A 16,204-nucleotide genomic window follows, 5' to 3' on the forward strand; every position below is an offset into this window, starting at 1 on the left:
TATATCTATATCTAACGACAAAACATTTTCATATAATTAAGTTTTGTTTAAAAAAAATATTTATAGGAATATCCATTCAAAAAATTAATATAGAACAAGCGATAAGGAATGTTATTTTGCACGGGATAATGTCTGTTGATCTATAATTTTTATAGTTCGGTTGAAACAAAAAACTAATTTGCATAATGGAAATTTAGGCTATAGCAATACATCGGAATGACCTCAAGGTCATATCGATGTAAAAATCAGTAAGCTTAAGAGTTAAAACCAAATTATTCTCTTCGTAACAACTGACAAATACCTCACAAAATGTATTTATTTCAATCTGTTTCAAATGTGTTTGGTTGCAGTAAAATTGCAAAGTAAGAAAAATTTCCAAGTTATTATTTGAGGGGTTTGAAAATGACTTTCAGTTTCTGAATTATGTTACCAGACTAAAAAAAAGTCCTATAAAAACTCCTGAGATCGATTACTTTGAAAGTAAAGATAATAACTTTATTGTGATATTTTTTCTAAATGATCAAAACTGTATAATATGTAATAATTAAAATACAATATACAGTAAATATTGTCGTAAGAACCTGGTACCTCGTTTACATTTCTAAAAATAACCTGGTTTGGGATATCCCCAAATACGAGTCAAGCATTCTATGCATAATAAAATAATGAACATCATTGTAATAAATATTTTGCATCATCTTCTGATATGAAAGTTAATCAAAAAATGTATTTATTTCAATTTAAAAAAATTGAAACAGACCGCAAAAAATAAAGATATAGATCCACAGAAACGCATGTAACAATCTCAAACCCATATACATTGTAATATAATGGACCGGCTTAGTGCCGGCCCATACTAATGAAACAGTAGAATATTTTCTTTCATATTTGTGTGAATAAGGAAATTCATTTCTAAATAAAAAAAGGAAAAAAATAGGGGGGGTATAATTTTTTTAAGTACAGTTAACATGTATAAATTGTACAAGACACTACTACCAACCACAGAACTTCCCACAGGGTTAAAGCATTTGCATGATGAATGTATATACGATTTAAATAGGAATGATAGTATCAGGTATACAAGAAAACACAAAATACAGGAAAGATATCTCATTATGTAAATCATCAGAAAAGCCAAGATCACTTCACAAAATTGAACTTTGTGAACCAGATTATATATCTTTTTTTCTTTTGAATACTATTATGAATACATGTTCTCCCTAAAATAAACAAATGCAAAGAAGATGCTATTGCAGAAACTCTATAACAAATTATTCCATACAGCAATAGAAAAAATATGACAAAATTGCTTACTGAATTACAATTTTTTAAACATTAAACAATCCTTACCTATTTACATTCCTCAACTTATGTCTGTTGACTTCATCCTTGAGATTAACTGTCACTTCTGAATTAATGAGTTCTTCCGTCTTGTTGTTTTTCTTTGCTTCTATATACTGACTCAGTTGTTTAATGTTTGTGTATATGTATAATTCAGAATCACGTAGATCAACTTGAAATTCTTTTTCTAATTTTTTCATAAGCTCTGCAGCGAGCAAAGAATTTCTGGAAACAAAACATGGTTCATCTTTATGGATTCTCAGAATGATTATTTACAGACTTCTGATTGCTTAAATTTTGAAAAAAAGTCCATACAAATAAGAAACAAGGAATGCATGAGTATATTCTGTCATGATCAGAAAATGATTGAGGCTGACGATCATGAAGTTATGTTCATTTTCTTTTAAGTGCAGACGAACATTTAGCAGATGTTGCTTAATTGAAAACTATCAAGTAATGAAATGTAAGACAACTGGTCTAGTCCGGTTTTATATTGTTAAACATTTGGATTTGCTATCAATAACAATAATACCACCATATCGTATGAGGTTTTCATATAGTAAAGTGTAGTTGAAAAATAAATGGCGCACTTATGTACATGATACACATTCGTAAATATGTATAATACTTTTAAATACTCAAATGTATAACAATTTTGATATAGTGATTTATTTAATTTAATGAAATCTTTAAATAATCTTTAAAAGGTTGAGAGTTATGATTTTATTGTTTTGTGGATTAATTCATTAAATTGTGGCAGATGAAAAATTGTTTAGTATCACGTCTAGTGCAAATCATATGACACTAACCCTGTCTTGCTCCTTGATGATTAAATGTTATTTTCTCAAGTTTTGTTTCGTACCTTTTTTGTTTCGTTCTACATGTTCTAGTCACTAGGTAGTATTTATTGTTTGTTTACTACTGCAGAAATGCTCTGACTTGTCATAAAATTACCGAATCAATTATCAAAACTTATAAAATTTCATATCTATCATATTGAATTATACAAAATATTGGGATAAAAGTGCCAAGTATAACGTTATCTATTAAGAACATTGACAATCATACCACATCTTCTTTTTTTATATAAAGCAATCAATTCTAACACTGTTATCCTCGTGTCCATGTACTTTGGAACATAAACGTAAAGGCAAACAGCAAAAATATCACAGGTGTAGTGATTGGACATCAGCAGGGTTAACATTTAAAAGTATATTACTTTCATTAACACTTACAATACCAGCAGAACATTTCAACATCTCAATTTTAACGATTCGGTTGCATCACATCGTTTTTTGTATGATATTCGCAAAGTGGTGTAGCAAAGTAATGTTCCGATAAATCAACATTGAAGTACTTTACATTCTTTGTTTGAGGCATTTATTTATAGATATATGTGCTGGGAAGTGATAATTAATTAAACGGTGGCAAATTAAGATCCTAACGCTGTGGTCACACCTTACCAGATACCACGAACGGTAGAAGTCCATTTCACATTCGTTCAACATCCGTTTTATCCGTTAAACATCCGGTACAAGGCCGTTGGTGAATTTGTCTACGACGAGTACCGCACAAAACGGACGCATACCGGACGTTCAAATGACATGCTCAAAATTTTCAACCGAATAGAATGAACGTCGACGGATAAAACGTACGCTAAACGAACATATAACGGATAAGAACGGACGTCTAACGGACATTAACGAATTGAAAAAAAATAACCGTTAGGCATCCGTTCGAGCTATCCGTTCAAGTGTGATTGAGGCTTTATATAAAAAAAAACGCACTTGTAGATTATATTGTCACTTTACATAATTTGATAGAGTAAATATCAAACGTACAATGATGCATTTTGCATACTGTAGTTAAATTTCAAAATTGTCATGGAGTAACGCATGCATTTGATTCACAAATGTATTATTTAAAAATATTAACCCTTCTAATTCATGGAAGTTGTCATCCAAATGTATACCCCGAATGTTAAGGACTTCACACCAGATATTAGCAACTCTGTGTTCCATGTCAGTCAGTTGAGTTGCAGTAAGATTATGGTATTTCTTTAATTCTTCGTCAAACTTTGATAAAGCGTTTTCATCTACTTTTCCTGTTGTTTTTACTATTGGAAGTCTACAATTGAAACATGTTTTCATAAGTAGATCTTTCTTGAACTCGTTCTTGTAATAATGATAACGGATATAAAATTGCATGTATAAAAACCATTAAACACACTTATGAAGGGATAGAGTTGGTTCATAAAAAAATGCATATTTTGACTCTAATGTTAATTCATTTTTATTTTATTGTGCTTGATATTCATATGATGACGACATAATCTTTAAATCAATTTAATTGATGTCTAGAGCTGGGATAGTAACCGTTAGTAGTCCTTTGATAATATTAAATCATTGCCGTTTTGAATAGTTCTTTTGTTACCTATTCTGACATCGGACTCGGACTTCATTTAATCTGTGTGATGCTTTGCTTTGTGTTGTGTGTTTGTTTTTCTCATTAATTAGAAGTATAGGGGAGGGTTGTGATCTTAAAAAAAAAAAAATATGTCTAACGCGGTCGCATTTTTTGCGTCTGTCCCAAGTCAGGAGTCTCTAGCCTTTGTTAGTCTTGCATGATTTTCAATTTTAGTTTCTTAATACATTTCGGAGTTTAGAATGACGTCCATAATCACTTATTAAAACTAGAATACATGTTTGTCTCCGGTCGAGAAATTTTAGGGCGGCATTTCAGACCAATTGGTGGCCTTCGACTGTTGTCTGCTCTTTGGATGAGTTGTTGTCTATTTGCCAAATTCCCCATTTCCCGTTTTAATTTTATCAGTTCATGTCAGGACAACATTACACACCCTTGTCAAACTTCAAGGCCAAGGAAGAGAATTAGTCGTTATTGCAACAGAGAGCAAACATTTCAAAGTTCCCTTTTCAATAACTCATCCTTAGAATGTAAGTAAGTCACAAACTTGTCATAACGATATAGTTTCTCGGTACTTATGTTATAAAGAAATAGTATCCACTCTAATATAAAGTTATGTTCTGAGTTTTATTATTGAATAAATGTTATTGTTCTGTAGGTAAAAAACTTATAGATAGTAATTGAAGATGTCATTATATACTAGTAATCATAAATCAATGTTCTAATATTACCAAATTCTGTACTCATATAGATTTAACACTGTTTTGTTGTTGCTGGTCTTTTTGTCTCAATTTTCCTTAAAGGGTTGGAACACTCCAATTGGTTCAATTTTTTTCTGAATATTTGTAGATGAAAATAGCATCTAGGAGAAAATTCAAAAATACCTTTTCAAAGGTACAAAATATGATGGAATCATATGAAAAGGTATTCTTCGTTTGAGTGAATCCCTTATTTCTTTCATAGTTGTCTGTTCTTCTTGTACAAGGTATGCCACCAGGAACTTGTCTTTTTCTTCCTGTCCTTTTACTAAAACTACACAGGAAGTTACCCCTTTACATTCAATTATGGTTGTCTTCAATCCCTGTATACGAAGGATGTATGATACAATTATTATAAATTTATGTTCGATATGTTCACTATATTCTTTAGTGCATTTTTTTTTTATATATAGGTAAGACAGTTTGGGGGTCCTTTGGGTGTTCGGTGTGAAACACGGCTCCGTCTTTAATACTGTACTTTGATCTATAACCGTTTAATTTCACAAATTGTGACATGGGTGGAGAGTTATCACATTGGCACTCATACCACATCTTTTTATATCTTTTGTTAAACACAGATTATCCCAGAGGTTGTTTTTGAGGCTTAGCATTGCAGCAATTTTGAAGAAAACGAATGAAAACTGCAGCTTGCATTTTAAATCTAAATATTGCAATTCTTCTTTTTTAATTAATTGTCATCTTCATCTGAACATTTCTTTGTAACAACAAACGTTACTAGTGTCAATTCAAATTATATTATTGGAGTGGAAATTATTTTTCTTGTTGAAAGTTTTGAAGCGTTTGCAAATAATCAAATAAATTCAACTCTATTGAACATTCAAATATTTTCAAGATATCTTATGGAAATGTTCGTTTTCATAGGAAAAGCTAGTGTCCACCTGATCTTTAATAATATTGGTTTGGTGCTGTTTGATTTTCTAAGATTTCTGGCTACTTCGCGATCGCACAGACATGTTAATGATTTGTTCATAATTCTTTCAATAGATGCCCAAAAGATTCTCAAAATACTTACTAGCTCATATTGTTGCTACAACTATTTTCATGGCTGAAGTTAAAATGTTGTAAGATTACTGTCGCCTTAATACGCTTTTAAGCTAATGTAAAAAAAAAAAAATAATATACCAAACTGCTTCATTACAAATAGACAGTTATCGTGTATTTTTGAAAATATAGTTATTATTTTATTCATCAGTACCAAATGCAGAAAAAAGCACGTGACTCATCTCGATGAATATACCTGTACATCTACGGAATGGCCTCTAATTTTAACAGATGAGTCACATCTGCCACAAATCTGTAATGTTCCATCAGATAATATATATCCTAAGTCTCCAGTCCTATAAAGTCGGTTCCTATGGCTTGTTGTTACACTTTCTGGCACTTTTATAAATCTTAGCTCTTCAACTTTTGGTCTATTTAGATACCCATGGGCTAAAGTTGGTCCTCCAATATAGATCTTAAAAATATATTTTCTAAATTCAAAAATGAAGAAATTTATGTTTTAATTTCGGGATAGGTAGCAATAAGATAATACTTTGAAAATCTTTGATATTTAATAATTGTTTGTGTTTTTTTCTTATATCCACTGTTTTCTTTTCTTTTGACAGTATTATGATGAACTGTATTGTCTTTTTTGTAAATGATTAAGATTAACATTTGTTATTGAAACATACTTTAGACTAAAAAATACATTCGAAACTGACTATGTATATTGTTACAAATAATTCCGCCATATATTGGACTATCCATAACAATATGCTAAGATAATAATCGTACACATTGACAAATTCCTAAACCTGCTTTAAGCGCTGAATTAAAAATATATGACGTAATACAGCTACGTTCGGGACATGTTATGTTAATGGTGTCTAGTAGGAATGCACAAATCAGTGTAAAACGGCTACTTTGATAAAGGAGGACACAATAATAAACAAGAGAGAGGCAAATGAATCCAGAGAGACATACAGCTGCGCCAGTCGAAAACAAACTGACAACTCTACGACGGACACATAAAGATAAAGACAAACAGACAACAATGGTACAAGAAACGCAATATAAGAAAGACTAAGCAGCTACAACTCCGGTCAACGAACTATTGATCGCATCTGTAAAATTAACCATATGATGATTTCAACTTTAACACTTAGAACTCATAGGGTATTCGCTTTTATGAGTAGAAAATAATAAAGTGATCATAGATAAAAACGTATCTGTTCACTTTCTTAACAATCTAGAAAATATCAATACAAACATATTTTTTTAGTGTTGGAGATATGCTTAAAAGATCAAATTTAAAGATTTTAACATAGAATATACAGTTGGACCCCTGATAATAGCATATCTGTCATAATGACTAGATCTGTTGAAGAAGAATTAAAATAAAAATATATCAATATATACCTCAATAGTGTTTTTATTTGATTATATTGAAATAATGCATCTTAAAATGACTATTCCAAGCTTAACTGCCGAAACACTATAAAAGCGTCGGGTCCTATCATGGAATATGGAAAGAGTGGTTGCATAGGTATTTTATAATAACCAACAGATATAACAGTAAAAATAATGTCTAATAAGGTTTGTTCACGCTATAAATATAGTGAGTATATGTATTACAAAATTAATAGCAAACATGCTTTACATGTAAGCTGTTAATTTAAATTGATATTTGTAATCATATTAGTAAAATATACATCTTTATATATCATAAATTATTTTGTTTATTCTGTCAATGTTCAGGTATTATTTGGTTTCAAAATAACAACCGACATAAGGTTTGAATAACCTTAAACGAAGTTTAATTTTCAAGTATATTCATTTCTGAATGTCTTTAACTAGATAAATAAAGATTTATAAAAAGAGATTAACGTTTACAGCTGTAAATTACATGCCAAGCAGTATAGAAAAATTAAAATACACATCATAAACATAAGATTGAAATCAAAATTATCAAAGAACCATAACCTCTAATTGCCCATTTTGCCGACACGAATTACCTCCCACTGTCAAATTAAAATGAAAAATCAAATATGTCGTATCGGGGGTATTTATCGTCGATTTGGAGAAAATCTGACAGTTGTTTCACATGCCCTGGTATATACTCTACTCATAAATAACTTTTGCTTCCCTGAGACTTCTCAAAATGTGTCAAGCGTCCCAAAAAACAGCCGAAAAATTGAATTGAAAATCAAAAGTTTCTGTAACTTTATGAATTACGAATTTCCAAAATATGGCAATACAATTATACTAATTTCTAATATTGTTGAATTTCTTATTTATGTGTTACATTAGGATATTTTATAATATTATGCAATTTCTTATTTGTCTCGTGATAAACATGCACTGGTATTCTGCGACGGCAGTTATAGGGAAAAATCTTTCCAGTCATTTTTCTCAAATGTTGCATATTTTTGTCAATAGTTACCCAGCTGCAAGGTTTTTCTACACCATTCCTCGTATTTGAATTGTAACGGTGCACTGGAAATGTCTAAGCGCTCTGAAAATTGACGTTGAAAAATTCGGGATGATAATCGTAACTCGGAAAAAAGATAATCGTAATTATGGTATTAGAAATAAGAAGATAGTCGTACCTCAATAGTATGTTATTGATATTGACAATTAAAACGTATATCTGATCGCATATGATAAAATTATGGTGATGAATTAATCACGAAAACGTTCGAACGTCTCATGATATTTCTTTTTGTGCATATATATTTTTTTAGATACTTATATACCTCTCCTCTTCCTCCAGTGGATTGTATGTTGTTGTCTTTGTCAATAAGAACGAAGTCAACACCAGGTAAAATTGAACCAACCGGACAAACCCTTCTTTCGGTCAATAATTTCTAAATTAAAAAAAATCAATTGATATGAATAAATCATAAGTGATCATATTAGTGTTCCCTGCCTAATCTTAAAGAATGTATCACATACATAGACTTAAAAAATACGTTATATTTAAGTTGAAATGTTTATTCAAATTTCTTATCAACTAGCTTTACCACATAATAACAACACATAATAACATTCAGCTATCCCTCATTGTTTATCGAACGTTCTCTTATCCATTTTCGTTGCTTTTTATGCAAAGCAAGTCAGCCTGATAGTTGAATTGGTTTAGTGACCAATTGTAAGTGTTATTTGCGAAAGTTGTAAAATTTATTGCATGTGTAATATCGTTAAGATAGATCAAGTCGAAAAGGCAAATCTTGATCGCAAAGCTGACTGTTTACTACAAACAAACGAATGACTGGACTTTGATGAAACATTTCGAGGGAGTATACCTGTCTTCACTTCTACGTGTTATATCGATGAGGAGATAAATATCTGACCTTATTTTTTTCAAAATAACAATTCAAATCCTGACAGGCAACGTCATGGCATTCTGATGTACCATAGACGTTCAGAAACTGAACCAATGGCAATAACTTCAAACATTTGGCAAACAACGCTGTAGTCACAACTTCGCCACAAATCCAAATTTGCCTGAAATTAAATAGTACTTAGATTGAAAGTATACCTAAGCATTTTCATATATACGGATATTAAGAGCTAGTTATTTTATACGAAAAAAACTCGTTTATTGAGCAAGAGAAAATATCATGTTTTCTCGTTTATAGCTAATTATGATGGAAGTGTTTAACGACCTTGACTTGATAGACTTTGCTAGCACGGTAGGTATTAAACCTGGCTCGGGTGTCTTCATCCATCTTGGATTCTGAAGTAGCAGATGATGTTGGTCTAGATATCTGATGAAATGTGCAAATTTTGAGAGTAACATGTGATTTATGTAAGATAATTTTGAGGTAGAAATAGACAATTGTGTGTTTTATCAAAATGACTTTGCAAAAATATAAGGGGAGATAACTCAGATAAAGTAATTTTCATAGCAGCAAGTGTTGTGGTTTTACTTCTATTGATACATGTATGTACCAAAAAAACAAAAAAAACAAGTTCGGTGACCCGTTTTTTTCCGGATGAGTCTTATTTATACGAAACGCGCATCGGGCGTGACAAATTACAATCCTGGTACCTTTGATAACTATTTACACCGCTGGGTCGATGCCACTGCTGGTGGACGTTTCGTCTCTGATGGTATCACAAGCCAAGTAGTCAGCACTTCGGTGTTGACATCAATATCAATTATATGGTAATTTGTATAAATGTTCTATTTAAAAAAATGATTTTTTTCGAAAAACTAAGACTTTTCTTATCCAACGAAGAGATAACCTTAGCCGTATTTGGCATAACTTTTTTGAATTAGTGTCCTCAATGCTCTTCAACTTTGTACTTGTTTTGCTTCATAACTATTTTGATCTGAACGTAACTGATGAGTTTTATTTGGACAAAACGCTCGTCTGACGTATCAAATTATAATCCTTGTACCTTTGACCATTATTATCAAACTGTATATCAAGTTAATAGTGTGGTGGCACTAGTCATACTATATACTAACTTGATATATGACAGCAAAAAGATTACGGGAAAAAAATGAAGTGAAATATTTATATTTTACCTCAAACTTTTGAGTTCCTCCAATTTCAATTCCGGGGTATTGATAACAGTTTCCAATAGCGACGGCGTGAACATCATTTGTGTAATCTTATTTTTGTTGATGAATTTACACAGTAAATATGGATCATAGATGGTTGTGTTGGGTATGATGTACATGGTTATTCCTGAAAAAATAACCACAGAAAATTCAATTTACTAGTACTGGTATCTAAGCCGAATTTTTAATCTGACTATGAAGTACTGGTTTGGCTCATTTTCGAAGGCCCTATGGTGGGCTTTATCTTGTGACTTCTTTTGAATGTGTCTTGTTGGAAATTATAACATATTTTCTTATTTTTTATATTGAAAATAAGCAATACAATTTATGAAAAGCTTGTATCGTCAGAACATGTTTAAAAGGTGTTTTATTTTGTTAAATTGATAGAATTCTTAACATTGAAATGTTTATCAGATTTATGCAAAGTCATATATTCAGAAGTTTAAAACACCGTTTGTTTCAACTAAGATCTAATATCAAGTTTTGTGTGTTGATAAGTCGATTGAATATTCCAGCAATATTTTAAAACTCTTGAACTGTGCATATTTACATATCACACATCAATTACCGCTTTGATTCCACTGTTAAAAAAAATGATTAAAATACCAATTCCCCTTAAAATTAAAAGTTACACTTCCAAAAGTGTTGTACTCTCTTTTCGTCAAACAGGTTTGCACTTACATAATTTTTTTACTATACGAGATAAAAAAATCGATGTAACATTTCGACATTTTGTTTCTTTCCTTTAGTTTACTTAGCAGGTTTATTATAAATAAAATTCTTGTCAAGAAATTTCAATCATTATTTTCTAATGTCATTCCATTTCTCCAAAAAGTAAATCATTAAAAAGACTTTGATGACGTCCCGGTCACAAGACACAATCATGTATTTGAGCTGATAAACAAAACAGAAGACGTGTTACAACCAAAACTAAATTATAACATGATGAACATTGAAAAATCTGACAAAACACTACACCAGCTAATGTGGGAGATTATTTCAATTAAATTATAAACTCATCGAAGATACAGGTTATTTTTACTAATGCATATTATGGTGTTAAAACCTTTTTAATTTATATAACATATATACACTTTTTTATGTATTAATTAGTATTGGCCTTTAAAAACTACCAGGAGCAAAATAGGCCAAAATTTGACTACAGCCGTTTATCCAAATGTATTGAAAATTATTCTTCTCAAGAAAATTGTCACGAAATGGTTAACTAACCAAGCAATATCATTCTCATGATCAATAATGAAGACCTTTTTTAGCACATATGCTGTTTCATTTTAACAATATTTATTAAGATCAAGCTTGATATATCTATTTAGATGCTTATACTTTTTACTATAATTTTACAAACGCATTTCTAGGTGTACAGTTAGAAATACATCTAATGACAATACCTTTTAGTAATGGTCGCAGCAATTCCCATGGGAAAAATATGTTGCAGGCCACTATATCATCTTGGTTAAAAGGATAAGTTTCATGTCTCCAGTGGTATGTAAATACTGCTCCTCTGTGTGGACAAATTATTCCTTCAAAAAATAAAAGAAGGAAGATTGCATGTCTCCAGTGGTATGACAATACAGCACATATGTGAGGACATATTATTCCTTTAAAATAAAGATGGTTTCGTGTCTATTGTTCTATGAAGATAATAAGCAACTCTGTAGTAGAATAATTCCTTCAAAATAAAACCAGCTTTGTGTTCCGATTGGAATGAAACTACTGCACCTCTGTTGGCAAAACCTTTACCCATTGGTACAAAAATAATAATCTCCAGTTGACTGATAAATGTTACCATATAAGATAAGGGTCATATGTGAAAGTGTATGAAGGTATTGATCCCATGTGTAAACAAAATAATTGTATAAAATGTAAGAAATTCCATGCCCCCAATTGTACGTAAATTATTTCTACTCTTTGTTGACAAACCCTCAACTCTAACAAAATGAAATTCATGTTATGTCACTATCGAAATTAAATACTAATCACCTGTGTTAACAAACAAACAAATTACTTGAACAACACAGGATAAGTATCATGTATACAGGGGAATTTATGCTTCTCTTTTTCGAAACATGACATTTACAAAAAGCAAGCTTCAAATTCCACAATAGTACAACAATATTGAACCCCGTGTGAACAAACAACCCCTGCGATATAAAAAAATAAGGTTCACATTTCCGTTGGTCAAATATACATATATCCGTTGTACACAATTATGTTGCAAAATATAATAAGAATCGTGTTCATACTGGCACGAAAATATTGCTCTCTTGTGCGTACAAACAAATAATCGATTTGAATTGAAAAAAAAACGTGTTTCCCTGGTACAGAAAACACTGCGCTCTGTGTTAACATGTAACTTCTTTTGAATATAAATAAGCTAGTATACGGATTTATATTTCTTAGAATAGTATTGTTTAAAATAGACAATGTAGAGACCATGTCATATGAGTTAAGTTGGAGTGGTTTATTCTAATACATGGATAATAGTGATGTTAAAACAAAACGACGCCCAGGGAAAATCTGTAACATTTAACTAGGAAAACAGATAAAGCAATTGATGATGAGGTATTGAAACAAGACCAGAAATCACATAACAAGCTAACACGTTGTTACTGTTGGCTTTTTAATCAAAATAGACCAATTGAAGTATGTTCCTTCTATATTAAAAAAGTCCCTTTAAGGTGATCACGTGTGTAGAAAATGTAAAAAAAAATAAATTCCACGCGCCGATTGTGCAATAAGTTCTTACCCCCAAAATAAACAACAATATTTGTTTGACAATTGTAAAGTTCTTAATTAACATGCTTAGTTATCGAAGTTTCCCTGTATGTTTCTCGCGCAAATGTTGGAATGTCAACATATATTTTCAGTGCCTACTACACGATATCTGAAAACACTAGAAACACAATCATTTTGACATCTCTACATTTAAGAGTGTTAAGGTGCTGCCAATGGTAACAATGTTGATGTCGACATAGTCATGACTATTATATGCCGGTAGATGGCTTATGATTGTTATCACACAAATTTGACTAATTTTGCATAGGACGGAGAGACGGGGAGTCTATCGTAACCATTGAATAGCGATGATGACTCTTTAAGCATCTCTGTCTTGACATGAATTATCATTAATATGGTTAAACTTACTGTTAACAAAACTCTTCGAAATACTAATGATTGTTGTTCATAAAAAAAGATAACAGCCCCTGTATTTTGCAAAACATGCAGTTGGACATTATTTATTTGAACTCTTCTGTAGACAAGATGGGCACTTGCGTACACAATTGCAATCCGGGTTTATATGATAAGTTTTTTTTTAACTACTGGTCAATTGAAGAACAGCTTTATACCAAACAATAACTTTATTTTCAGTTCGTAGAAAGATAGAATTGACTACAATATTAATGGTAAATTAAAGGAATGTATAACTAAACAGTATCGAAGATTTATTAAGAAGAGATGTAAACAGTAATTAGATATTCTATTTCTTGAAAAAAATATTTAAAAGTAATGCTTTTAAAATGGTTAATAAAATATAATCTAAACATACATTCGTGCAGGTATGTCGACTTTAAAAAAGCTGGTCAAATACTAATTATAGCAAAGCAAGTTTTCCCCAGCTGAAGTAACTCGTTATGGTTTCCAAGGTATGATTTCAACTGAACTAATCGCAAGTCTTAGTATCATAGTTACCTTGACAGAAACAGTATGTTTTCAGGTTTATTCTATTTTCAAAAGATTTTGAAAATTTTCAAAAAGCAACTGGACTTCAATTGGTCCAAATAGAAGCTAAAAAGGCTGCTAACTTCACATATTAGTTTAAATATTCCTTTTGTATTATTCGCCTCTCTTTGAAAATGAAAATAATTATTGAATGATAAAGGTTTGAGAAATTGTTTGTCTGCATGACATAGTTACCTTGTACATGTAGCAGTAATCCTCTATCAAGAATATCATAACAGGAAATGACAGCCATGGAATATCGTATCAACTGGGATATACCTACTTCATAAACAGGCGTGTGATTTGTTTTAATACAATCAAATACATATAACATTTGGATTATTAATATCTAAAAAATCTTCCTTTAGCTATGAATTTTATAAACTGCACAGTGAACTTTTGTATAAAACGACATCATTTATGTTATTTGGTATCTGTTTTTCTTTATCATATATACAACATGAGCATGAAACATGAATATACACAAAAGATTGAATATATTTAAATTTACCATGTAACAATAGCGAAAAATATGTAGTCATACTGTCAATCAAAGCCTACATAAATCAAAAACATTATTAATTATGTAAAAATACATATAATCAGTTTAATTTCTGGATTGGTTCCTATTTCTATATTTAAAGGCCATTCGTCATACAAATGGTCTGCACAATAATGGACACTTATGTAACTTATTAACTTTGTATTTTGATAGATTTAAAGTAAAGTTAAGAGTTCATTAGATATAGTTATGTTACTATCTTAATCATTAAAGAAATAAGATACGAGTTCTCACTTTTTTTGTTGCGTTTGTCGAGTCTTGTTTATTTTTGCCATCACTTGAAGCAAGATACCAGTTTTAAACAATCATTATCAAGTCTAAATCGACTGAATTTACCGCACATAAAAAAAGATAAATAAGACGGCAAGTTTTAACGAACGCTTTCATACGAAATCAGACCAAAACTAAAAATTCAAAGTTCAAACTTGCTTGACCGTATTAAGATCCGTTTATGGAACTGGTGTGTTAGAACATGTAACGCCCGTTTTGCTTGGAGATACATTCAAAGAAAATATATTAGACTAGAATTAAAAATAAACGTAACTTTCGAATAAATAAAGAAGAAAAATCATCTGTTGATTAAATATTTCTGGTGTTATTTGCTTTGTTGTTGAGGAATTAATTAATCAACAGTGCTGATTGTTTTGCTTTTTTTCCTTTTTAATGTTGATTTATTTATTGACGTATTAATTTCCTGTCGGCGACTGAAAGTTTACTCACAATAAACGGAATTTGTGTGTAGTGGAAACATCGATTCCATGTGCATTCGTCACATACATAACATGTAATATGTAATACGTTCAAACCACAATGTGCTGTTAACTCCGAAGGGAAACTTCAAATGTAGTCGTTAAGCAAAAGCAATGTGTATGGAAATTGATTTCGTCTTTGAAAAGAAATAACTGCAAGATTCAAACTTAACATTATTTAAGCAAGACTACATGGTATGATTGCTTGCAAATTTAAGAACTGTCCGCCATAGTTCAAGTGAATTGGACGTAAACAATTTCAGGCACACATATTTTTTATGCTTTTTGTCAGATATTTGAATTTGTTATATATTGATGTCTTAACTAGATATTAATTTTTGAGCATTTCAAAACGTGTTTTATTCGTGCGGGTTACTTTGTAAAACTGGGAAAATATTCATAGGTCAATGTACGGCCTTTTTTCTTGCCTTTTATTATACAATACTAGTATTCGAAACAATCATTTATCTTACACAGCGTTATATTTAAACGCCATCAAATTTCTTAAGTATTTTATTAAGCCTCTGAAACTGTACTTAGCCTATGATGAGACAATGTTGAAATCAAAAATAAGATAATAGACGAATAGACCTTTTTTATTAAAACAATAATGTAGCTTATATTTCAGCATCCTTAGTAGTTTCCAAGGCTTTATTAAGTAAAATAAAGCGTTACCCTATTATATTCGAATCATTCTAACTGTATAAATCCTTGACGTAATCTAATATGTCCTATCTTTAAAGATTAAGTTTAATGGCACTTGTCAGTAATTGACCGGGTCACCAGCTCGTAATACTATATATGCATGAAAGATAGGGTATTTAAAAGATTTGAAGATAACTGTTAAAAGTTGCTAAAAACTTTAAAACAAATTTTGTCGTGCCATTCACTTATTATGAAAATTTTGTAACAATACCTGTGTTATAATATCCGTACACACAAAAAACAAAAACAAGTAATTGTTATAAATAATCAGCAAATACGACGAACAGCTATAAAAAAAGTTTTACGTCGAGTTACCTACCTTTTCTAACCCCCGCTTATTGAAACACAC

The 16,204-nt window shown here is 30.8% G+C and overlaps 1 protein-coding gene across 1 annotated transcript in view; it reads right to left on the bottom strand.

Annotated features, from left to right (window-relative positions):
* Positions 1 to 16,204, bottom strand: part of LOC139484216 (uncharacterized) — a 40,820-nt gene that overhangs the window by 13,029 nt on the left and 11,587 nt on the right. Inside the window, exons 5-12 of the mRNA XM_071267950.1 lie at positions 11,508 to 11,639; positions 10,063 to 10,225; positions 8,879 to 9,032; positions 8,282 to 8,392; positions 5,782 to 6,000; positions 4,650 to 4,846; positions 3,277 to 3,468; positions 1,351 to 1,566 (exon numbers count right to left, since the gene is read on the bottom strand). Coding sequence (XP_071124051.1) covers positions 1,351 to 1,566; positions 3,277 to 3,468; positions 4,650 to 4,846; positions 5,782 to 6,000; positions 8,282 to 8,392; positions 8,879 to 9,032; positions 10,063 to 10,225; positions 11,508 to 11,639 — 1,384 coding nt within the window. The remainder of the gene's footprint in view (positions 1 to 1,350; positions 1,567 to 3,276; positions 3,469 to 4,649; positions 4,847 to 5,781; positions 6,001 to 8,281; positions 8,393 to 8,878; positions 9,033 to 10,062; positions 10,226 to 11,507; positions 11,640 to 16,204) is intronic.

This window comes from Mytilus edulis, chromosome 8 (genome assembly GCF_963676685.1).
Source record: "Mytilus edulis chromosome 8, xbMytEdul2.2, whole genome shotgun sequence".
NCBI classification, from domain to species: Eukaryota; Metazoa; Mollusca; class Bivalvia; order Mytilida; family Mytilidae; genus Mytilus; species Mytilus edulis.